Source organism: Lissotriton vulgaris, chromosome 1_1 (assembly GCF_964263255.1).
Source record: "Lissotriton vulgaris chromosome 1_1, aLisVul1.2, whole genome shotgun sequence".
Taxonomy (NCBI): domain Eukaryota; kingdom Metazoa; phylum Chordata; class Amphibia; order Caudata; family Salamandridae; genus Lissotriton; species Lissotriton vulgaris.
The window spans coordinates 592,005,437-592,031,120 of record NC_141685.1 but is presented as its reverse complement, the minus strand read 5'-3'; the positions used below and the strand labels follow the sequence as shown (position 1 = coordinate 592,031,120).

At 44.7% G+C, this 25,684-nt stretch overlaps 1 protein-coding gene across 6 annotated transcripts in view; it reads left to right on the top strand.

The window, feature by feature from the left end:
- SSX2IP (SSX family member 2 interacting protein) overlaps positions 1–25,684 on the top strand; it is a 632,083-nt gene that overhangs the window by 92,728 nt on the left and 513,671 nt on the right. For all 6 annotated transcript variants that reach the window (XM_086954035.1, XM_086954027.1, XM_086954031.1 and 3 more), the window contains exon 2: positions 738–872. In XM_086954035.1, the coding sequence (XP_086810161.1) occupies positions 830–872 (43 nt within the window). In that variant the 5' untranslated portion in view covers positions 738–829. The remainder of the gene's footprint in view (positions 1–737; positions 873–25,684) is intronic.

Sequence of the window (25,684 nt, the reverse complement as noted above, 5' to 3'; positions counted from 1 at the left end):
TTTCTAAATATCAAAGTCCTTGTCTACCCCAAAGGGTGATTGAACAATTTACATGTATGTTTGTGATTTTTACATTGATGGCTGACGCAATTTAGATTGTAGTTTTTTTTCTTCAATTGAGCTGTGTTTTTTTTGTTTTATTTTATATAAAACCGTTAGTCTAACGTATGTTAAAGATGACCTGAGTTTCTCAGCGAGGAACGGATGGTGATTAGTGATTATCGGCTGAGTTTGAAACTTGCAATGCTGTTAATCAAATTTGTACAGGAGCGTTTTACTTTGTGGCTCATGAGTGTACATTAGACTAGTGTCTGTAACCCACTAGTCGTGACTTTTTAGTTAGTAAGACAAACTTTAATTTATCATTTGTTGCAAGTCCCCTTCTTCCTCCCTAAATTTTTACCATTTGACATTCTGCATCCATTGTAGGCAAAGAGTAATGTAATTTGTTCTGGAAGATTATCTTTATGTATTGCTGGTTAATCTGATAGTGGAAGCAGATTACTTGGAGTGCATCACTGAAGTAGATTGCATCTCTAATAAATACATAGTAGGCACACAAAAATCCAAAAGACACCACGTGCAATACTATTTTCAATTGAATTTTGTGTCGAAAATGGGTGTCTATAGATTGTTGTATTTCTTTTGTTTATGAAGCTTTCCGTAAGTGTGATGCCACAGTAATATAGCATGTAGACCTTCTACAGTTAATTCTTTTGTTGATTTTCTCTTTTCAGGTGATGACTACGGAGGATTCTTTTTCTGCCTTACTGCCTCTATAACTTGTTCCTGAATCTGTTCTCCAGTATTTCAGTTTTTTGTATTTGATATGGGAGATTGGAAGACTATCACAGTGCCAGAGCTATCGCCAGGTAATTGCTTAATTTAAATAAAGTTAAATCTATCGGAGTATATTTTAAGGAGTAGCTGGAATGTGTTGAAGGTCTGAGTGACTTACCTTTCTCCAACTTTTATTTTATTTTTTCCCTTGTAAACTAGTGGCAAGTATTGCATGGTGTTGGACCTGGACGTTTTGCATTCCTCCTGTATTTTTTCTGACCTGTTGGCTGTTTTATGACTCTGGGCACCCTACCACTGCTGATCATTGCTAAAGTGCATATGCTCTCCCTAATGTAAGTTGATGTATGGATTAGTGTCGCCATGATTGGCTAGTTTGGTTTACATGTCGGACCCTAGTACAGTGCACTGCATGTGCCCAGGGCTTGTAAATCAAATGCCCAAGGGCAGGGTGCATTGTAGGTAAAAGGTAGGACATGCCCTGGTGTGTGTGTGGCATGTCCAAATAGTGAATTACAGCCATTTTTGTTTTTCGCTATTGAAGGTCTACCTATTTCCCGTAGGCCAGAATGGGCAGTTGGGTTAGAACATCTTCTAATCCTAACTGACTCAGGGAACTAGGTAGAAATTCGAGTTTAGTATGCCTGAACTCAGAATGATAAAATACATCTTTTAGTGAAGTTGGTTTTAACAATCTGTGTTTGAAAATACCACTTTTAGAAAGTAGGTATTTTCTTGCCTAACTATCCAAGCTTGCTTGGAGTTTGAGGGACGGGGGCTGGGGATTCCAGGAGACAGGGTGAGTCAGCACAGGGCTTAAGAGAGCTATCTGCATGTAGTTGGGTGGGAGGAATTGCACCTTGGACCTGAATACGGGTGGGCCTGCCTTCCAAAGTGCCTGCTCCACCTCCTGTGGTGCGTCTGATGTCCCTTGCCCACATTGTCAAAGGAAAGAAGGAGTCTTGTCAACAAAGTGCTCCAGGACTGCACAGAACTAGTTTGGACAGAACTGGTACAGGTCCCTCTGCCTTCAGAGGACAAAGGGTTTGCTAGTATAAATATTGGGACCCAGACCCAAGAACTTTAGATCACTTTTGGGAAACAAGAAGAACCTTTGCTGAGGAGAGAAACCAAGGAGGAGACTATCCCTAAGCTGAGTGCTGTTTGGGGGATTGGCCTGCAGTGGTTGCCTGACTGCCAGAGAAAGGACTTTGTGCTACTTTCAAATTAACTTGGAAAAGGAACCGCCAAGGACTTGAGATAAAGCTTGCCTCCTGCTGAAGTCTCAGGGACAACATACTTCACTAACCAGCTCCCTTGCCTTCCCTGCTGGGAATTGACGTGCCTGCTGTTGAGCTGGGCCTTCTGAGAGGCTGCGTGTCGCTTGGAGCTGGAAGTGTGACTCAAGACTAAGTGTGTTGCCGCCTTTGTCGTCGCATCACCGGAGAAGAGTGTCGCCGTTGGCGCAGACGCCGTCGCATTACCAGAGACGCGTGTCGGATGTCGGGCGTGCACGCATCGTTGCATCAAGAAGACTGCATTTTGTTTCATTGCACCAGATCTTCATCGCATCACGGCGCTGCTGGTCACATCACCACGGAAGTGCAGTAAGAAACAGACTCATCACCTCCCCATGCGGAGAAGAACAGACGCATCGCCAACGCAGCAGCAGGGACTCTATGCATCACCGTTCTTGGTTTCCCTTATTAACTTCATTCTGACTCTCCTCAGTTGTGGGTCAGTCATTCTTAAAAATGAAGAATTCGGTTTTATCCTGTACTCCGGCATGCCTGTGGTATTTCCAATTGACATAGTGGTTCATCATTGTTTTTCAGTTATGGAATTTAATACCCATAATTCCCTCCACAGAACACAAAGCTGTGGTTTGAAACAGTTATTTAATTTATGTTGAACCTATGGAAGTAACCTCTGGTTTCAAATGCTGTTGTTGACACCGAATGATCGTGCCAAACTTGCATGCAGACCGCTGAGGTATAATTGTGTGTCCTTGGCTGTGAGGTCCTTTCACTGGTTATTAGTGGCATGGCAAGTTGTATTTCATGGTAATTAAGTGTGTAAATTAGCAGCAATTCTCTCATTTCCTCAGTTGCGGATTTGCAGATTTTTGCAATCTCTGGTTTCAAGTGGTCTCTAAAGTGTTAATAATGAACTACAAAAGGATTGAGATGAGCTATGTTTGGAAGGAGGTTGTTGTATTAGTCCAAGCCTCCTATGTAGTTTTGACTTGTCAATTAAACTGCCTAGATAAATAATGCCAAGCATTGAATTCTATTTATCATTCATTTACCTATTTGTGAGCTGTAAGAATACACTGTCAATAATACTTGTTCACAACAGAACTAAACACAAGAATTATTCATCTTTGCACCCTTAGCTGGTACAACCCTCTGTATCCATCAGGACTACTCAATGCTGCTCGAGTCTAGGAGAGAGTTGAAGATGTACCTCTTTAAAGAACACTACATCACTAAGCATTACCAGTCTCCAAACCAGTTCACCTCTCTCCTCGCTTGTTGACTTTATGCTTGCTTTGGCCCTGTACAGTGCTTTGCTGCCTTTTGGCTAGATCTGCTATATAGAACTACCAAATACATTGTTCATAAAGATGCCTGAAACCCTCTATTGGAGTGAGGAACTCGGTTAGGACTCCGTTAGGACAGGAGCCTGAAGTCAAAAGCAACCTCTGTCAGAAGGCATCTTGTAATAGTTCCTGCCATGACACTGGCTTATGTTTGTGCCTTTCCTTGGTTGATTGTGTTTTGGGGTTTCCTGGAGCTCAGAGGTGTTACCTGCTTTTGATTTGTATCTTATGGAGTACAAAGTAAACCAGATTTTTGGACTTGATTTTTCTTTCCTTGAGCAGAAGAACATATTTGCAATCTTTGTAGGTCTTTGTAGGTCATGACTTTATCCTTTTTCTTCTGCAGGTTGGTCCTTTGTTTGGTTTTTTCAAAAAAAGCAAGTTTTCTCTAGCAAAAACATGCTGTTTGGTAGCATTTCATTATTGGCACTACCTCAATGGCTGAACACATTCCATGACCTTGTTTGAACATCTTTAGCACACAGGCATTATTTAATAGTTAATGGAACTCCAATGCTTTGGCCTTCTCAAAATGCTAAGGAAATTTCTCCCTTTACTTTCTTTGGCCCATAGAAAGACCACTGTGCAGGCATTAATAGGCTCTCACGTGGACTATGCCAACGTGCTCCTTCTCGGACTTCCGGAGTACCTTCTATCACGTTTGCAAATAATCCAAAACTCTGCCGCACGTGCCTGTGCAGGCATTAATAGGCTCTCACGTGGACTATGCCAACGTGCTCCTTCTCGGACTTCCGGAGTACCTTCTATCACGTTTGCAAATAATCCAAAACTCTGCCGCACGTGCCTGTGCAGGCATTAATAGGCTCTCACGTGGACTATGCCAACGTGCTCCTTCTCGGACTTCCGGAGTACCTTCTATCACGTTTGCAAATAATCCAAAACTCTGCCGCACGTGCCATCTTCTGACTCTATTGGAGAGCCAGTGCTAAAGATCTCCTGAAACCCCTGCACTGGTTTCCAATTCGTAAACAAATTGTCTTTAAGACGCTCACTTTGGCCTTCAAGGCTCTTCACGGCACTGGCGCCAAATATATCAGCAAACGTTTTTTTTTTTTTACCAGCCATCCAGATCACTTAGATCAGCTTCCCTGGCCTTGGCTTTTGTTCCGGCTATTAGACGAGCCCGTATAGGAGGCCGTTCTTTTAGACGGTTGGCGCCTCAGTTGTGGAACGCCCTGGCTCCTCTGAGAAAGACTGCTAACCTGTTAGCCTTTAGAAAAGATCTTAAGTCCTGGCTTTTTTTCAGTAGTATCAGGCATCTCTCTCCTGTCCCTGTACTGCCGCGGGTTTTTAAAGCGCCGGGACACTTCTCGGAGTAGCTGAGCGCTATATAAAACTCATTTAAACATTAACATTAACATTTCTCCAGGACTGTTCATCTACTAAACATTTCAAGGCTTGGGTGAAAGTCTTTGAACATCTGTTTGAATGAACTATTCGCTGCAGACTAGCTCAACTCAACTAGAAGGATAAATGTTAGGCAAGTGTCCCCTATCTGCATCTAGTCCAGCCAAATGTCAGGGCAAACTCCTTGTTCCTCTTCGGGCAAAATCTTAATTTCTCTACATGTTTTAAAATACCAGATTACAATTGCATTTGGAGACCCCCCTCAATTCAACACTTAGATCCTTTCATATGTTTTGACTCTTTCAACTGAGGTGAACAAACTGTAAAGGTCTGGGGCAATTTCCCATCCATATTTGCTACCCATTGGGCTAATGAAGACCCAAGGTTAACTTCTATTGTGGCAGTAGGGACAGCCAGGAGATGTTGTGTACAGTTAGGGAACAGCCAACGGCATAGCTCCGAAGTACTTGCGGAGCTTGGTGCAAATTCTATAAATGGTTCGGCTGTTAGACTATAGTCCTAAAGTTTGACTGTGGAAGTTGATGGAGATAAGCAAACTGGTGGTAAAGAAAACCATTGACTGTTTGTAGAGGTGTGCTCTGTGCTCAGTACCCAAGAACCCTCCTTACAACATAAGCCACCTTTATGCAATCTAACCAGTACGTTCTCATGCCTGTCCACCAAAGGGTTCTGCTTAGCGGCAGCATTCTCCCACTGCACCATCCTGTAACATGCAGGAGGGAGAAAAGGTGAATGGTGTGCATGGTAGACCTCCAGGATACATGCAAACATAGTGGTTTAGTCCAGTAACCACTACGAAATGCTAACTAGGTATGCTGGGGTGCTCCTCTTGGGCCTCTGTTTGAAAGTCCACTACCTGTGGTCGATGAAAGAAACCAGTTGTCATATCATTTACTTAGAACTCTGAGCTGTAGATGTAGGCATTCAAGGCTTTCCTGTCTATTCTGAAAGGGGAGGGGGAGAAACGGGTCCAGGTCATGTTCTTTAGAAGCAGCAGCTATGGGCCACTGGCTTCTTTCAGAAGAGCAGTCCTTCAAGGCTATTTATCTTGCAGGGACACATAACACTCATGCAGACATGCTAAGCAGGCACTACAAAAACGCTTCATGGGTTGTCCAACACGTTCTGCAACACCTTCACAGAATGTGGTTTTCTTCAAATTCACTTATTCACCACAACTTAACACCCAAAATGCCTACACTCCACCTCCAGGTTTCTAGAACGTGGCTCTTTGGGCAGTGCCATTTTGATGTACTGCTAAATGAATGTTTTTCATGGCTTCTACCAATTCCTCTGATTTATCGGTTCTAATCCAACTACGTTACGCCGAAGCCTTACTAAATCTGATTTTGACCGAACCACCTATATAGTGCGGACATCCAGAACAAATCCAGTATCTTTAAGACCCCACAAGTGGCTGATTTGCAGACTGATTCCTCTACACAGATTCCAGGACTAAGTATTTTGTATGAGCCGGACTTAATTTAACTTTTTAGCATAATGTATTAAAGTCTGAAGATGAACCAGCAATCTGCCACATGGTTGGCATATTCTTTCAAGAGGAAAGGATTTTGCTTGTGGTGTCAAAGTCAATATGTTGACCAAATTACCTGTAAAGAAGAAATTATACTTATGTATCTTCTGCACAAGTCTAAATAGCCCTTCTTTTCTTCAACTAGTAATTAAATTGCGTAGAAGGGAGGTATTTCTCTACCATAACAGTGAAAAGGGATTTTCTGGAGGCTTTTCTCCCTTTAGGAAATTCTCTTCTCCACGCAAACCCAGATACTTTCATAATTGATGACTTCTGCAATTGAACTCCACTTGAACAAATAAATAAAGCCACATTGCATCATTTGCCAGTGGAAAGCTGATTTTCTTAGTGGCTATTTTCTCCACTCCTTGAAACCTTATCTGCTTGTTAGGGTTACATGGTATTTCCTTGTAGAACTGTTATGATTGCATGTCCAACTTTCCTTCCTAAAATGCTCTGAATGTCACATTAATTAGAATATCTTGTAATCCTTCAACTCCAGCTAAAAGGTTTCTCCATACTGATGCCATGAAGAGATCCTTGTGATTCTACCTTGGCTGAACCTAAGATGTAAGAAAGTCCAATTAATTGTTCATTAATGATGACCTTTGTCTTGCTATATAAGAACACGCTCTGGTGATGCAGGTTGTCTCTTCTATTGAACTTTATCAGTTTCCAAATGGACCATCATCAGGAAAACAAAGAGCACATTCCACTAGGAAGCAAGCAGCTATGTTGGTATGGAGGCAAAATGTCCCACTTACAATACAAATTCACCACTTGGACATTCGTTCTTACTGTTTAGAATTCTGCTCAAGAGCAGATACCATAGTTGGCCAGGCTGCTTTGAAAATCCTTTTTGGTTATGTTTGAGGCAAAATCCTATATGTGTGCTCTTAGTACTTTCTTTACTCCATTCTTCAAATTAATCAATACAGTTCTGAAATATTTAGCCTCAGGCTTTGGTGGGGTTATCCTACGGCAAACATTACTTCAGGATACTCTGGGGACACAGTGGCCATCGATTTCTTTGAAGAGTGGTTTTAGCATTTGTGTACCCAAAATATTGTGAGATGCCTACTGTTTAGGGCACGGAACCCTCAGCATCCATACTTTTGCTTTATTTCCAGATCTCTCACGCTATATATATGTATATACTGCAAATGGTTGGGTATTCCTTTTATGGAGTGTAGCTAGGGATAATGGTCCCGAAGAAAGCCCATTCACCTTTGTAAGGCACACAAGGAAGTGTAAAACATGTTAACCACCACCTATGGTTCATTTTCTTTTTTTTCTTTCAAATATGCAACTTTCAATAATGAGCAAATGGAACAAAGGAAACATTAAAATGAAACTCTGCGGCTAACCCCACTAACCTACATTTGATTTTCAACCGATTTTGATACATTCCAAATATATCAACAATGTGAAATTATTTTAACTTTACTGACCAGCTGCAAATTCAGACGAGTAGTCTTATTACAGAAATGTGTTTTCATACTAGATTTATACCAACATTTGCATTGTGAGATTTTGTGGCTTTTAAGATAACAAACTTAAAGATGATACGTTAATACATTTCTATAATTAAGTAATAGATGGTGGGCCACTAACATTACAGTAGAAACTAAGATCGTACTGTTCATCTATACCCAACTCCTTGGCCACTAACCTCAAAGGATAGTGTAAGACATTGTTTACATTTTTGAAAGGGGTGAGAACCCACTCAAGTAAGAAACACAATACTTGGCAGGGTGAACCACAAAAGCCACTAAAAAAAACCTATGCATAGCCCTCTGGTATCTTGGCACAAAAGCAGTCTGGTTTAACTTGCAGGCAATGTGTTATGTATTAATGGAGCACTCAAACAGTGATACAGTGATAACACAGGAAAAGTCCCAAACCAATTTAGGAAAATAAAATACATCTTAATACATAGAATAGTGCAAAGAGGCAAAAAGCGCCAGTTGTGGTTATCTGGTCACATTCAACAAGGTCAAGCTCTGAAGTTCAGGCTGACCTCAATGGAGCATGGGTTGGATACAACAACCAGGTTAATCCTGGTAGAAAGTTTACCTTCTAACTTAGTCCAGGTTTCATGTGAGAAGTACTTGTTGATGAGATTATCAGTCAGATAGCAGGCTGGGTCCAGAGAGGGGCTCGTCGAAAGTGGCTGTTGAAGTCTTTGACCTTGGTTTAGACTTAGAGTTAGCAATGCGGGTACTGTTGGCGTGAAGAGCTGGTAAACGATTAATACTCTACTTTGCTGGGAAAAGTGGGGTGGTTGCTATTGACATCAAGAGCTCTAGACTGTGGAGTCCGGGAAGGTCTTGATGGCAGTTTGATTCGGGTCCCTTGATGGCCTCTGTTAAGTCCGCTCCCATTCGCGAATGGGATGGTTCTACTTCTGGGCAAAGAGGTTTTTCACCTGTAGTCCAGTTCCTGCAGGTTTTGAGTTTGAGAAATATGCTGTAACACCAGCCACGGATAAAGGGCTTGTGGGAGGAGCACCTTTTGGGGATTTAGGACTCACTACACCAGAAGCCAGCAGCGGGCTTCGGGCCAGTCCAGTTGGTGCTGGGCAGTTGCTGGAAAGGTCTCTGGAAATTTGCTGTTGCCTTGTAACTCCAACAATTCTGCCAACTGACCTTTTTGAGTCCCTTCTGGGGTCCTGGGTTCAGTGCAAGCAGGTCTAGTATTCCTTCAGGCCATTCATTCTTCTTAGTCTCCACAGTTACAGGAGTGCTCTGATAAGAAGTTCTTAGAGTGCTACTTTTATACAGTGTGCCACCCTGTATGTGAGGGACACTCCCCCTCCCGCTTTGTTTAACTCTAACTGGTTCTTGTCAGTTTTTCCCTTTTCCCTGGGATTGGTCCATTCTGTATAGGGTAACAAAGGGCAGACCTGCCCAGGTTTGAGCTTCATTTGCCAGTGACCGGGTAGGCTTCTTCACAAGTCAGGAAGGGCTCAGTACAACACCACCCCCTGCGATCCTGCTCCGGAGAGGAACACTCTCTCCAGCGAGCTCTTTTATTTCTCTAACTTTTCCCTATCTGAAGCAATCACTTAATACATATAAAAAGTTAACCTAATATTGGTCTATGGGAGAGCTAGCCTTGCTACTGTAAAAAAATGACTTTGGGTTTTTTTCATTGCCAGGGCATGTAAAATGCATGTCCTTCTTTAGAATACCATGTACCCTGCCCTATCAATTATAAGTCAACATGAAGCCAGGCCTTAAAGGTTATTAAAGGAAGGTTTAGGCCTTTCGAAAGGTTTATTTGCCAGGTCGAAATGTCGGTTTAAAAATGCATTACAGGCTGAAGTGGCAGTCCTGAACACTATTGTACAGGCTACTTTAGTGGGTGGCACAATGAGTGCTGCAGGCCCACTAGTGCATTTAATTTAGAGGCCTTGGGTATATGCAGTTCCTTATACTAGGGACTTGTGGGTAAGTGAAGTGTGCCAATTGGATATATGCCAATATTACCATGTTTTGGGGAGAGAACACACGACTTTGGAACATTAGTGTACAGCCAATGGCACTAACTTCATTACTCTCTAATATACTGCTGACAGGTGATCTCATATAGGAACCGGTCCACAGTTGACCTACTCCTTCACAGTGTGAGCTTACTGATGACTGAATCATTGCTGTTGCACTTAATTTTTTTGTGTGTTAGAAATTGAGTTACTGGTTGACCGGGGCATGAACCCTGGTCAAGCAGCATCACAATCCTAGTCCTGGTTAGGCAGAAGCAAACCTCAAATTAAGCAAACCTCAAATTAACCTGTGTTCACCCTCTGTTAGCTTGGCACAGAGCAATCTGGTTTAACATGAAGGCTATGTATAAAGTATTTGTACAGCACTTCAAACAGTAAAACGGTGACAACACCACACAAAGATCCCACATAGTTTAGAAAAATAGATATCAATTTAGAAAATAAATAGGGACCAAAACGACAAAAATCCAATCAGTAAAACTGAAAACATGGAATTTTTAAGTTTAAAGTTGAAATAGCACCAACAAGCACAAAGCACATGTAGGAAGCTGGCTCTGTAAACACTATACCAAAGTAAGGAATAGTGTATAGCAGAGACTAAATTAGGTAAGTACTAACAGCTCTCTTTGTGGTAGTGTAGGCAAGCAGTTGGGCTTATCCAGAGGGTGTGTTTAAGCATTTATTGTATTCACTCAATCAAGGACTGATTACACACGCTTAGACAGAATCCAGATCAATTAGGTAAGTATATAAAAAGATACTTATGTTTTATTTTAGAACCGCGCAGGACTTGGCACAGGTGAGTAAAATATACTTTCAAATACAAGACTGTTCAAGTAAATGCAGTTGTGTTTGAAATTGCTATTGTTACAGGTTGTAATACTTTAAAAAATTTAGTTGGAATTATAAAGTAAGTATTTTCAGATTACTTTAGTTACTTTAGGATTATTTTGATTATTGGGGGTGGTATGCCTAGATACCACACCCTAGGATCTCTACATACAAGGTAAGTATGCCTTTTTATACTTTGCCATAGAATTCTCTTTTCTTCATACAACATAGTTCTAGATACTTTGACATTTTTTTAGGCCCAAAATCTCTCTTTATGAGTTCCTATGGGGAAAAAGTGTTCGCGACTTACAAGGGCAAGTTTTGAGGTTTAGTACCAAGGTTCTCCACTGTCTAGATGGGCAATCCTGTTGCACCACCACCAGCAGCAATGGGGTGTCCGGGTGCAGAGTGCAGGGGTCCAATGTTAGGCAATGGGGCTAAGGGGGCCTTTGGTTAGAGACTGCTGACGAGCAGGCCACTTGGTTGTGGGTGCAAAGCTCCTGGGGTTTAGGTCAGCTCACTGCAGGGGCCAACTACCAGCACGGGAGCTGCACCACCTGCGGCACTCGGGCGGTGCAGGGTGCAAAATAGATGTTGGGAACCCTGTGCTTTCCAATGGAGACCGATGCTGCGGTCCTGGGCAGGGAGACTTCCTGCAGATGACCACCAGCTGGAGAGGTAAGGGAAGAGGATGCCTGGACACTGTCAGTTCGGCCACCCAAGGCTAGGGGTGTCTGCTGGCATGAGGTTTTTTCAACAGCTCTGGTCGGGGTGGGGGGCTTTTAGGTTGAGGCTGCAGGTGTCCTCTGGAGTCTTGAGGGAGGTCTGTTATCACCAGATCCCAGGTCAGTATTGCTGGGGAGACCTCCTTGAGGTGTTGGGCCACTTGAACTCTGGCCCTGGTCGTCGGGTGCAGAGTGATGCAGATTCGCAGAGTCCATTGAATCCAGATTCTGGAGGGGAGTCTTTGTTTGAGCAAATACAGTGCTCACAGGAGACCAAGTCTGTAGGAAGGTCGCAGGGCAGGTCCTCTAGGCTCTGAGGGTTGCTGGCTGTTGGACTCGCCAGGGTTCTTGCTCTTAGATCATAGATTGGACAGGCTGGTAGGGCTAGGGCCAGGGCAGTTGGTGTCCTCTTGTCCTTCCTGGGTCAACGCTGATCTTACATCCTTCTTTCTTCCTCAAATTTGAGGAGACAAGGTTCAGTGTCTCCCCATAATTCTAAATTTAGAAGCATTAAAAGGGTGTGCAGGTCGAACAAATGGGTCCCTTCCTTGGGGTGGGTCCACCCCCTATTATGCCACCATACAGTTGTGGGGACGTGACCCTCTTGCTAATTGGCGGAGTCCCCTCATCTTCATGATGGAGGGGACTGAGATGTGTACTTCACCTCACCTCCCCCAAGGTTTAGCTTGGTTGTCCTGCCCAAGTGGGGTCCACAACTGGTGGGAGACAGTTACTGGGGGCAGGAAAACACCGGTACAGCGTCCAAAGGCGGCAAGCCTTTGAAGTCTCCCCTTTCGTAGACCCAGGCCATCCTGGGGCAGGAGGCATAACACCTCCCCATCGAGATCCAAGATGGCCGACTGGTAAGGAGCTCCAGCCGGGAGCTCCCTGGCTAGGGATCTCCTTATGGTGAAAAATCCTGAAGAAAAGCTCCCATTCAGCCGCCAATACCCCGGGGATCTGAAGGCTATGACCTCGCGATCTTCCAGTGCCACTCCCCTGCTATCACCAACAGAGATGAAGTCTGCTACAGCAGCAATCAAAATCAAAAAAGATAGTCTCCAGTAGAAACCTAGCAAGATGGCCGAATGCACGGTTGAGCTGCTGAAAGCAGCTGAGAGGAGATTGGCTTAGGATCACCTCTCCGGTGTAATCCACGGCCGTCACCTACCATCCGGGCCTGGCCATAATTGCTCTGCATCCCGCTACGACTGCCCCTCTCTACGCTTCCAGTAGCAGCAGTCTTGCGCCTGAGATGCTTCACACAGACAAAGCAGCAAGAGAATCTCCTAGCTACTGTCGCCCTTGTATCTCCGAGCAATTCCCTAACAAAACGGAGAGAGCAACAAGTTCCCGTTTACCACCCTCTCTTCCCTGTGACTGCCCAACATGTAATCCAGCACCCTGAAGTTGGCTTCCTCCCCTAATTTGTGGTTGGCGTCCACTGGATCTTTCAAGGATCGAGGTCTATAAGACTGGGATCGGAGTCCTCCAGCTTGGTGAAATTCTTACGCAGGAACACCGCTTGCAGCCTGTCTTTGTTAAGGATCAGCAGCCTGTTTTATGCCTCAAGACGGTCTCCCCCATCGGGAACTTCGCAGATATCTTATTGGTAAAGATTATTTTTTGCGATAAGGCCATTTTGTTCCCTTCTACGAGCCACTCTTCGTGGCCAGATCCCTCCTGCTCGGAGAGCGAAACCGGCCCCTGGTGCTGCAATACCGTGACACTGACCGGATTAAGGGTCTGCCTACTTGACTTCAAATGGCCCCCATATGTTAACCTTTTTGATAGCAGGTATCTGGGACTTGAATTAATTCCTGTCACTTGCTCAATTCCCCATTCCCCCACCACTCTTTTTGTTCACGGTTTCCTGCATTTGTTTTTTATTTTATTTTTTTGTTCTCCTGTAACTGCTTCATTACTATTCTTCCTTTATATATTTTCCATCACTGGCCAACTGTATTAGTGTTGTGTAGTCAACCCTTTCCTATTTATTTGGATCTACTCTTATATAACGTAACTATTTTGTCCACTTCTGTTGTAAAGAGCTCTGATACCTCTGGGTCTAGTTAGCGCTATATAAAACTCTACAAATAAATAAACAAATAAACCTCTGCCCAGGATGGGCTTTGTTTCTGACAAATGACGGGTAGCCATTCAGGAACCACACCACACCACACCTCGGTTGTGCAAGTTTCAGGGGGCATCTCTAATATTCCCTCTTGGTTCAAGTTACATTAAATCCCCCCACAGGGTGATGGTGGGAACACATAGGCATGTGCCAATTGTGGATACAAAGGTACAGTTTTGGGAAGGAACACTGGCCCTGGGAACCTGATTTGCTGGGTCCCAGGGCACATCATGTCAGGTTGCATCAGGTGTCAAGCAAAAAGTGTGGGGCGTGGTAACCATGCAAAAAGGGCCAATTTCCTACAGAGCCAACGCAGGATATCTGGTCGCGCCGATCTGGTACAAAGTCACAAGTTCAGGCCAATCGCTGTAGCGAAAGCGCCGGCTACTAGGACCCAGTTGGGCCCGATGAACTTAGTACTTTAAATCCTTTCTGCAGAGCATTGCATTGATCCGAGGCAAAGAAGTGCCGAGCAGTCGAGGTAATGCATCTGTTCTGAGACATGGTGAAGTTGCGGTGCAGTCCTGTGCCATTCGCGCCGAGGATTCTGCTGACCCAGTTTTGTGTGAAGTCTGGGTGTTGAGGATGTGGCACACTGCTGGCGATGCATCAGTTCTGATGAGCTGTGTGGCTGCAATGTGGAGGCCGGCATCGTTGTCGACAAGAGATGCAAGGACATGGGCCAGAGATGTGCAGTGCTTTTGGTGATTTGTCTGTTATGAGAACTGGGCAGACTATGCTGGCCTTATGCACAGGGATCAATTCACGAGGCAGCAACAGTGCTGCAGTTCTGCTTGAGGATGCGCTGCCCTGCTAAGGAGATGCGTCTGTTCTGCTGGATCCACAGAGGCTGGCAAAGCACATTAAGCCGACTTCCAAGGATCCAGGACTGGGGTGGCTCCACTTGTCAGGGTAGACTCACAGATGCCATAGTCCAGATGCAAGGTTGTTAGAAGCCAGTTATGTCCTGAGGATTCAGATCAGGATGCCAGCCAACTAGCCTTTGTTGTTTGAAGTTTCCAGAGATATAGGGCCAGTCCTTCTTACCCAGGGAAGAGGGCTGCAGGTCAGCACAGCACAGCAGAGCAAAGCAGGAGTCGAGCAGAATAGCAGTCCAGCAAAGGGCCTGGAAAATGGACTGCTGTGCTTCTGAAAGGACCGCCAGGGTATCCACTGGCCCAGAAGTGTGCTGTAGTAGTGGTGGTGGTATCTGGGGTCCGGTACTAATGTCCAGTGGTACCTTTTTTAAGTGCACCAATGTTCTTCCTTCCTGCCCTGGCTCCAGACTCCCTAAAGGGGGAGATTTATCCCTTTGTGTGTGTACAGGACAGAGCCTATTCAGTTGTGAGGCTCTGCATATCCCCTCTCTCGCTCCCTCCCTTCCGTCCTGCCTGGATGACCTATCACGTCACACATATGATCCCATTATGTGTGGCTGTTTAGGATGGATAGACAAAGCCCAACTACACCCAGTCATGTGATCAGAGAACAGTTACAGGCACCAAATGGCTAACACACTTTCTAACCGTGCTGTTTTCAGAATTGTAATTTAAAATCCGACTTCACCAGGAATTAGGATTTTAATTTAGGATTCCAACAACACCAAACTTGATCCAGGTAGATCTTTCCATTAGGAAATTACACTTCTAAAATGTAATAGGGTAATCCCAATGTTATTTTATGGATGAGATTGGCCTTGCAGTAGTGAAAAATGAATTTGAAGTTTTACATGTCCTGATGGTGAACAACTTTTAAAGTCCATGTCCTTCTTTTTGAATACCCCTCACCCTGCCCTCTGGGCTGTCCAGGGCTTAACCTGGCAGTGACTTTTATGTATTAAAAAGGAAGGTTTGGCCCAGTCGAGGTTTATCTTGCCACGTCGATATGGCAGTGTAAAACTGCACACACAGGCTCTTCAGTGGCAGGTTTGAGACGTATATAAAGGACTACTTAAGTGGGTGGCAGAATTGGTGCTGCAGGCCCACTGGTAGCATTTAGTTTACAGGCTCTGGGCACCTGTACTGCCCTTTACTAGGGACTTATAAGTAAATTAAATGTGCCAAGTGGAACTAAGCCTATGTTACCATGCTTTAGAGAAAGAGCACATAAACTTTAGCACTTGTTAGCAGTGGTAAAGTGTGTAGAATCCTAAGGCAAGCAAAATCATCAGCAAACCCAGGCGGCAGAAAGTTAGGGGAAACCACGCCAAGGATGCCAGGTTTAACTGTGCACTTTCTATTTTCTGAATAACGTTTATAACTTTAAATAATATATACAGTGATTTCCTAGTGTTATGGGACACACAAACTTAACTAGATATTCATATAATATTACTGTTGTGATAATTGTTTTGCACTATACTTTGGCTCGTCTTACCTTCCTCCATTGAGCTTTGCTGTTTGCTCCCGTCTACTCCGAGTCAAGAGAACTTGGGCAAGATCCACTTTCTACTGCAAACTTGGTCTCTTGAGGACATTCACCTTTCAATTAAAGAAAACTAGAGGGCCTTGGCTAAAGCTATATATGCATGGAGAAGAGGGCAGGGAAACAACAAAAATAAGCAACAGACTTCTCCAAGACCAATTAAGATACGGCAATATGTCCATAATATAAAAACTGTTAGCCAACAGACCAATTGTTTTTGAAGTTTTTTTATTCAAAGTATAAAAATGCAGTCAATAGATATTTCTTTTTTTTATGTGGAAAGATAATCAACACCGAATATATTGAAGAGCACCACCAACAACACTGAAAAAGAACACTGACATACAGAATGTAAGGTATTGCACATGAAAATACTAACAGAACTTGTAAAGACTTAGCACAATATAAAATCAAGTAAACAGGTAAACAAAAAACAATTGTAACGAAAGATGAAACATGAAACATAAACAAAAAAGCAAACCGTAATTTGATGTATTCAGAAAGACTCCAATATTAATTGATGCATATTTCAGCAGAAAAGCGCTGACACACGTTTTGAAAGTGACTAATAAATGAATTCCTTCATCAGGGTTCTGGGTGTACAAATATGTTCAGTGGCAGGGGTCCATCTGTGAAAAATACACGGTCTCTGGTTGTGATATACAGGGTGCTCAGTCTCACAAGTACAACCAAAGGTCTGCGCAACAGGAAACATAATAAGGGAGAATGGATTAAAATCCATCATAAATAAGGCACAAGTAGCTGGAGCAAAGCCAGAACAAAGTGAAGAGTGTAGATATATCACCAGTTACGAGTTTCAGGGGTGTGGAATTTAATAAAATATCTACTTGTCCATGGGACAGGTAGCTTCATAAATCTACTTGTCCTGTAACAAAATCCACTTGTTCCTTTGGTGCCATGTAGTGCACCGTCAAATAATGGCAGCACTTTCATTAAGGAAGAGCTCGGATAATAGCCTATCTGGTTATGTCAGACTCATAGTATAGAAGGATTTGAATACTAGTGATTTACTTATTTTGCTTCTTTTCTGCAGATCTACCCATTCATCCTTTTATTCAGCCACTGATAACTAGCATTTCACCTTTACATTAGCATCCATTAATTCTTTCATCAGCCTTTTACCATTGTTTGCCCATCCATCCACCCCCGCCATCCATATCCAAACCTACATATCCATCCATCCGTTCATCCTTTCACTCGCCCATCCTTCCATCCATCAATTTACCCTTTCACTCATCCATCCTTTTGCTTATTAATCCTTCCACCTTGCAACTCATCGATCTTTTCACTATTTGCTTCATCAACACATCCATAATCCATCCACCCTTTCACTCATTCATCCATCAAGCCACACTTACACTCGCTCATCTATCCACCCCCTCACCCACACATCCATCCATCCACTCGCTCACCCTTGCATGTTAATTATGGGCCGTTGTCTGCCAAGCTGCAGGCTGGAGGCCCACCCCCGCTGTAGCTGCTAAAGTGATAGGTTCACGATGCCCCTGGCCAAACCTATCCTTCCAGCTCGAAATCTATCATTCAGAGTCATCTATCCCTCCTTCCTTTCACTTATCCACCCTTTCACTCCTATCAATCCACCCTTTCACTCATATCATCCTCCCTTTCACTCATCCCTCCCTCCATCCATCCTTTTGTTCTTCCATCTTTCACCCCTCCATCCTCCTTTTCCCCTCATCCATCCACCCTTTCACTCATCCCTCCATCCACCATTTCACTCAACTATCCACCCCTCAATCTATCCATCCTTCCACCCCTCGATCTATCCATCCAGCCATCCATCCTACCACCCACCCCACCATTCATTCATCCAATCTTTCTCTCATCCACCAATCCACACTTTCATTCAACCATCCATCCTTTTACTTATCCATCCACTTTCACTCCATCCATTCACGCTTGTACTCATCCATCCCTTTTTTCACTCATCCATCCTTTCACGCATTCATCCGCGTATATATCCATTATCCATCCACCCTTTCATAATTATTCAATTATGAACCTTTGTCTGGACCTGCAGAAAGAAGCGGCCCATCAAGAACTCCACGGCTGCTGTAGCTGCTACAGCGGCGTGTTCACATGCCCATGGTGCATGCACAAAGTGAGAGGAGAGGCACAGTGCAAGGACAGAAATGAGGGTGGGCCTGAGAATTGCATGAATTCCCCATGGGGAAACTAATGAGCTCTAATGTAAGCACTGGATGATGTAAGATATGAGAGGCCTAAGAAGTGGGTCAGGCCAGTCAGAGAGGGCAGCAGAGGAGGGGTGTGGTGGGTGGGGTTAGCAAATGCAGACACTGGGTGAAACATAAGGTGTACAGGAAAGGCAAAGTGCCAAGGAGGGTTGTACAGCAGCTGCATGAGACAGGAAAGCATGGCGCTTTACTGTATGTCCCCGGAGTTCTGGGTGAGGAGGGATCTTGTGGCCGATTGAGGCCCAACTGTGAAGTACAAAATAAAAAGCAGGGGGTCACAATGTTCAAGTCAGACAGGACCCAAGAGGCAAATAAGGCAGCCTCTTATTATCCAGTGATGTGAGTGTTCTGGAGCTGCAGAAGCTCCATGTTTGTCTCATGCTCCAAGAATGTGAAAGAACCAGTGGAGGGCCTGGAAGCCACACGAGAGCCTCGGGGAGAAAGCAAAAAGACTCTTACCTGACAGTGCTGTGGATGTTTTATACAGAACTGCATCTTTGAGCTCAGCTCCAACATGTTGTTCTTCTGCTCTGGGAAAATTAAAGTGCAGGCCTCAGACTCATTAGGGACTCGTACAAGAGGGCCAAATACTAGAACAGGGAGTCCCTTTTCCAACATAAAACTGCGATGGACGATATGAAGTTGGTGTGTATCACCAGACACTCCAACTTCAACAACAAACTCTGCCAGATTATTGGCTCCCAGTGGCATATTTTTAACTCTGATGAGCAGTCCACTCATCTCCTGAGACCAGTTTTTGCGTTTCGTGTAACAGGAACCTCCGTAATTCACTGGTGAGAGCTGTCCACAAGGAAGAGAAAGAATACACCCAGAGATCGATCACAGGCAGTTAGCCCATCTATGGTACCCACAAATGTGGCAACTGCCATGCTTGTAACCATGCCATTATCTCCACTTCTCTAGAAAGGGGTCAAAGAAAATTTACCTTCAAAGAAATGACGACCTGTAGAACCACCAATGTCGTATATCTCATCCTATGCCCTTGCAACCTAGATTTAGCAGGCACAAATCTGCCATCAAAAACAAGCGAGCAGGAGCCCCTTTGGTTGATCACTGGCATCAAAACCAACACTCTGAGAAAGATCTAAGATTGATTATCCTAGAAAAAGTTTGAAACCCAAAGGACAGTAACAGAGATGACTCAATAAAAAAGAGAGAAGTGTTCTAGATATACAGTCTCCATACAGTCAGCACAGACCTGAACAAGCCTCTCTCATGGGAAAATGCGATAATTTAATTTATTCTCCAAGCGTCCCCTGCTTGGGTATCCTCATATCTGCACCATGCTCCACTTTCTTCACTCTGCCTCTCTGGCGATTCACTATCCAGAGCCTTTTGTCTATAATCTATTAGCTATTCTCCGAGTTGCTTATTCCTTATCTTCACTCTCTCTCGGGTCACACGTCCTGTGTGTCCCTATTCTTTTTATCTTATCTTCCTTGCTAGTTGTTCGGTCTGCCCTTATACCGGTTAAGGATACCACGTTATTCCGGTGGTCCCATTCCGGTATTAGTCAGCCGGTTGTTTTCCCTGTTATTTCACTTTGGGTCTATCCCTAGCCAATAATATTTACCACGGTCTTCCAGTGGTTTTGTTCCGACTGAACTTAGCCGGTTATTTTCCCTATCATGGGATTCATTTTGCTTACAGGTTTTATTACTCTCTTCAGTATGTTGGATTTTTTTCCGTTTTAGCCAATATACTGCCGAATAGCCTATCCATTTAGGTTTCACATTCATATATGGCGGCCCCTTTTCAACACACGTTCTTCCAAGATGGAGACCAAAGCGTGACGGTTCGATCTAACTACACACTCCATGCTTCAATTGCTTTGCATGTGAGTGCTATCTCCCGCTTATGGTTCGCTTCTTTTTGTTTACTTATAAAGTGCTCTGTTCATTTTTACTGACTACTTGGACGTTCGGCCTTTCTTGGGGACCTAGATTTTGTGACTTTGTCAAGACTCAGAAGTGAGTACTGTCCTATCTTTGTAGTCCTTTTCACCATCAGACTCTGCGTCTATTTCTCTCCTTTGATTCCCTGTTTCTATCTCTCTTTCAGAAAATTACTCTTAATTGGGCAGTATCCTTTTGGCCCCTAGAGTGCATGTTCCAATCGTATCACTTTCTAACAACAGTTCTCAGTGACTGCGTCTTATTTGAGATAGACGTGTAAGACCCTGCCTGTGTTTCTCTTCCATTTCAGCAATTCTTCTACAATTTTTTTTGTGGCTTAACTCCATTCTTTATTGTTTCAGACATGTTAGTCCAGCTCAATTCTGATGCCCCTTGGGGCCCCATATCCCCTTCTGTAGTGGCATTCTACCTTTACTCACTTCAGCTTTTTAGGTCATTTATTAGTTGCGGGCCCCATCAAACATATTTATCAACCCCCTGATTCCCTTGGACTTAAAGGTTCCCCTGTCTACTTTAGACATAGAGCCATAATTGAGATTGCGGCATACTAAGTTAGGCCCCTTCGCAGTGCCTTATGTCATCTCTTTTATTTTTAGAATCTACTCCGGGCTAGGGACTGCTCCATAGTCCCGGGCTCATCTCTGCCAGAAGAACTACCATCACGTTCCAATTCTTATATATTTTGGAACAGATTTCCTCTAAGTAGATGTCTCTATAGACCATTGTCTTTCTCAAATATTATTGGTGACCTTTTCACAGTAACTTTATTGCACTTGGATCTCTTTCTTTTTTTAGGTCACGCAGACCTAGCTCTGGAGCACGCACTCTCTCTGTGAAGGCTTTTTGTCATCAATACGCTGTTCGAAAGGGACTTCAAGCCCCACCCATCTTTTTTATTGGGAAGTGTCATCCTCCATGCTAAACTCTGGCTTCTGACTGGATCCTTTACTTGCGGCATGATACTGTCTCCTTTAATTAGTGGGTGAGCACTTTCTTTTTGTGTTGTCGTTTAATTTGCGCAATGTCGACAGCTTGTCCTAGAATGGCTCTCTGCCGGGCCCTATAAGAACGAGGTTGTAGCCCCAATGATGCGCCAACACATTTGTATATTTTATTGTGTATTGATTGCAAGCGCCAGGAAGTGACTACTTTCCTCGGCTTTCCCGCGGCAACTCCGATGGCCGCCTAAGTTCCCTACAAGCCAAGCGGCGCACGCTCTCTAAACAACTAGAGCGCGTCGCCACATATTTCCCCCCTTTAGACATGGGAAACAAAATGTACGAACCATACATAATACACACACAGTAAACTAGAGATCCCATTTAATTAATGGGGTTAAAAGTTTTTAACAGTCTTACTTGATCTCCATATCATAGTCCTCAAACCTCTTTGGCACTTTAATCACTCTGCCCAACCTTGTTCTTGCATGCCTCGGGCTGGGGTCTGCCCTTTGGTCACCTCCTGTAGGACCCGCTCCTACCATAGCCTTCATTCACAGCCCTCCTTCCTGTCCTTCAATGCCTGGGCTCCTTGGAGTGAGTGGGTTGGTTATTTCCACTCCTACGCCTTCCTCATAGGTGTGCGGGTCTTCCTCATTCCATCTGGGAGGTGTGGTTCCATGTCTGTTCCTCTTCAGAGTCTTCGCCCTTTCATGTTCTTCACTTCCTTCTGGAATAAACAAACTCCCATATTCCGGAACTTCCCGTTTCATGACTTTGTTGCATCTTGCCATTCTTTCTTGTGACCATACTTTCCCATCGCTCGGCATATGGCTCCACTACTTGCAACGGTGGGCTAAACTTACTGTCTCCCTTTTTCCTCAACACAGCCTGTTTCACTCTCATCCACTCGCCCTTTTCTAGGGTTACTTCCTTGACGCTAGACGTTTGTTGTAGTGTTTTGTGTATATTGCTTGTGCTTTGTCAATATGTTGACGCACAACCGCTGTGGGGCCACCTGCTTTGGACGATGAGATGTTTCCATGCTAGATTGTCCTTCGTGAAGGGGTCCTGTCCCCTGAGTATTTTGAATGGGCTGTGTCCCGTGTTGGCTGGGGTGATGTGATACGCCCATACCATCCGTTGTAGTTCCTTTTCCCAAGCTTGTCCTGCTCTTATTGCTGCTTCCACTGATCCCATAATGACTCTTTTGAACCTCTCTCCCAGTCCGTTCCCGGCGGGGTGGTACACGGGAGTGTGTTTGACTTCTATCCCGTTGCAGTCCATGAATGCACTCCACTTCGCTGAACTGAACTGCGGTTCGTTGTCACAGGTAATTACCTTTTGGGATCCCTTCTCTCACGAATGTAGAGGTGATAAAAGAAAGTACCGCTTCTGTGTCTGCGACCTCACATACTTCCACCTCCGGCCACTTGGAGTACCTATCAACCAGCACTATGGCGTATTTGGCACACCATTGATGTCCAGAATAGGACCCAAAATATCCACTGAAAGCATCTCCCACGGACTGGAGGGACAGGTGAATCTTCTAGTGGCGGCCGTAGTAGGACTTGTGCTTTGTCTGCCCTGCTGCAAGGTTCGCACGTCCTGACATGTCGTTCTACTTGACTGTCCATGGCTGGCCACCAATACGCCTGCTTCGCCCTGGCTTTGGTCTTCATTATTCCAAGGTGTCCTTCGTGCAAAATAGCTAGGAGGTGATTTACTACAGTCTGTGGGGATACCACTTTGTCTCCTCTGAGCAGAAGCACTGGATTATCCCCAATCGATAATTCCTCCCGGACTTCCCAGTATTTCCTCAACTGGCTGTCTAAGAGCTTCTTGTCCGGCCAGCCTTGAGTCACATAACTATTCACAGTTTTCAGCCTCATCATTGGTGTACGCTTCCTCCCATTCCTGTGCACTGATTACTCCTTCGTGGTCTTCTGTGAACGCTACCATGTAGCCCTCCCATCCTGAGTGTTCTTGATCTGTTGCTGGCTCCATCGCTGCTGCTCTGCTCAAGAAATCTGCTTATTTGTGTTCCCGGGAATGTATTCCAACTCCTATACATAGTCTAGTAGTCTCACGGTCATCTTCGCTATACGAGGTATCACGTGTGCATTGCCCGCAAGAGGTCAGGACTCTCACCAGGTGCTTATGGTCCATGCGAAGTAGGAATTTGAAACACCACAAAAACTGCCTGAACCATTCCATGGCCCAGACTGCTGCCAACATCTCCTTTTCTATCACGCTGAATTTCTCCTTGTTGGGTGCTAATGACCTTGAGGCAAAGCTTACAGTGGTGATTTCTCCCTCCAGTGATCTCTGCATTAACACTGCCCCACGTCCCTTGTCGCTGGCATCAGTGGTCAGTATGGACAAAATGCTTGGTCAAATCCTTTGAGGGAAACAGCGGTGCAAATGTCTTGCTTGAGGAGGTCAAATTCTGCTTGCTCTTCCTTCGACCATTTGAAAGTGTTCCTTTCCTTCAGGAGTTGCCTCAAGTGGTGAGTTTTGTGTGCAAAGTGAGGGACAAACTTGCTGTAAAATTTCGCCATGCCTAAGAATGAACGGACATCTTCCTTCCTCGTTGGTGTAGGTGCTTCCTTGATGGCTGACACGTTGGCCTTTTTTTGGTTCTATCCCTCTTTCGCTGATCTCATGGCCTAGGTATGTCACCGATCCTACTCCAAACCTGCATTTTTCCCATTCTGCGGTGAGGCCATTCTGGGCAAGTATGGCTAAAACAGAATGTAGTTTTGCGTCATGGTCATCCTTTGATTTCACCATGATGAGAATATCATCTTGAAAGTATTGCACGCCTTCTACCTTTTGGAACATCTGTGCATGAGCTTTTGGAACACTGCGACCGCGTATGCCAATCCGAATAGCATCCTGAGGAACTTGTAGCATCCAAAAGGTGTTGTGAATGATGTTAGGTGACTGCATGAAGGGTTCAAGGCGATCTGATGGTATGTAAATGAGAGGTCCACCGTGGAGAACCCCTTTGTCTTGGCTAACATTTTGTTTTTCCTGGGAAGAGGAAACTTGTCTAACACAATGTTCTTGTTGAGTTCCCTCAAGTCCACACACAAACGTACCTTCCCGTTGGGTTTCTGCGCTACCACTAGAGGCGCGAGCCACTCAGCACTTTTGATGGCTTCTATGACTCAGTTTCTTTCCAGGCGCATTAGCTCTTCCTGCACTGCCTCTCTGCTTCTGAACGGGATGTTGCCAACTTTGTGGCTTACTGGTTGCGCTCCGTCTCTAAGACATATCTTGTGCGTAAATGTTGTCATCCGACCTATCGTCCCCTTCGGGGTATGCCTTCTTCCAAGCGTCTTCTTCATATTCCTGCAGTGTGTCAGTCCTCAACACTTGGGTGGCTCCTCCTGGGTTGAGTTGGGATTCCTAGGGCACCTTGATCCATCCACCCTAAGACCGAGGGTCCTTTTTCTGCGACATACAGTTTTCCTTCCGCCGTTCGTCCCTTGAACTCATAACGCGAGGGGGCGATAACCCACCATGGGTATGGGTTCGCCTGTGTACGGTACGGGGTGAATGTCTGTAGGGAGCAAGTCCGCACCCACTCTGGATTCAAAGTCTCGTTCTCATACTGTTCGCTGGATAATGGTATACGGGGAGCCCGAATCTGCCACTATGTTGATTTTGAATACCTCCTATCTTAATTTGTAGCTCTGGCTTCTTGGATCTTGTGCAGTTTATTCCGAGAACTTGGTTGTCTATGCATAAAACTCCGTCCTCTTCATCTTCCCCTTCTGGTGCTTCTTCGTCTCCGTCCGGGTCCTGGGTGACATACTTCACTTCCGCTCTCCTGAGCTTACGCCTGCACACCTTTTAGTAGTGTCCTATTATCCCACAAAAGGAACATTTGGCCCTGACAGCTGGGCATCCCTTGTCATGGCTTGCGTGTGTTTGACTTCTGCATCTGTAGCAATTGTTCCTGCTTTCTCCCTGTGATCTTTGGGTTCTTGTGGGCCTCTGAGGGTATTTCTTCTGAAACCTTGTGTTTGGCGGCATCGATTGTTGCGTTACCCCTTGCTTGTTTCTGTCTAACACTCTGCATACCTGAGTTTTGCTGGCAGTCGCCCTTTTCTGCGCACGTCTTTGACAATTCCGCCTTCTTCACGAGCGCTACCACCTCCTTGAGAGGGGCATCTCAGTTGACCCACAACTTCTCTTGGATCGCTGTATTGGTTATGTGCATTATGATCGGATCTCTGATGAGTTCGTCATGTAGTGTGCCAAATTTGCATGTCGGAGCCTGCTTCTGTAGCGCTGCCACATACTCATCTATCGACTCCCCACTGCTTTGTTTCCTTTGGAAAAAGTTGCACCTGTCTATGGCCGTGCATACTACGGGTGGTAGTGGGAATCCAAATCTTCTAATGCGTGTTGGAACTAGTCTGTATCATTCGGGAGTCTAGTTTTCTTTACTAGGTTGTTGTATACTCTGATGCCTTCTGGGCCTAAGTTGTGGAGAAGTATTTTCTTCCTCCTTGAACTAGAGAATGCCCCTTCTCCTTCCTCTAGGGCAGATAGGTAGTTCAGGAAGTACCGCTTCTAGTCTTCCCATGGCATCGCTGGCTCCCCCATCTTGGGCAAG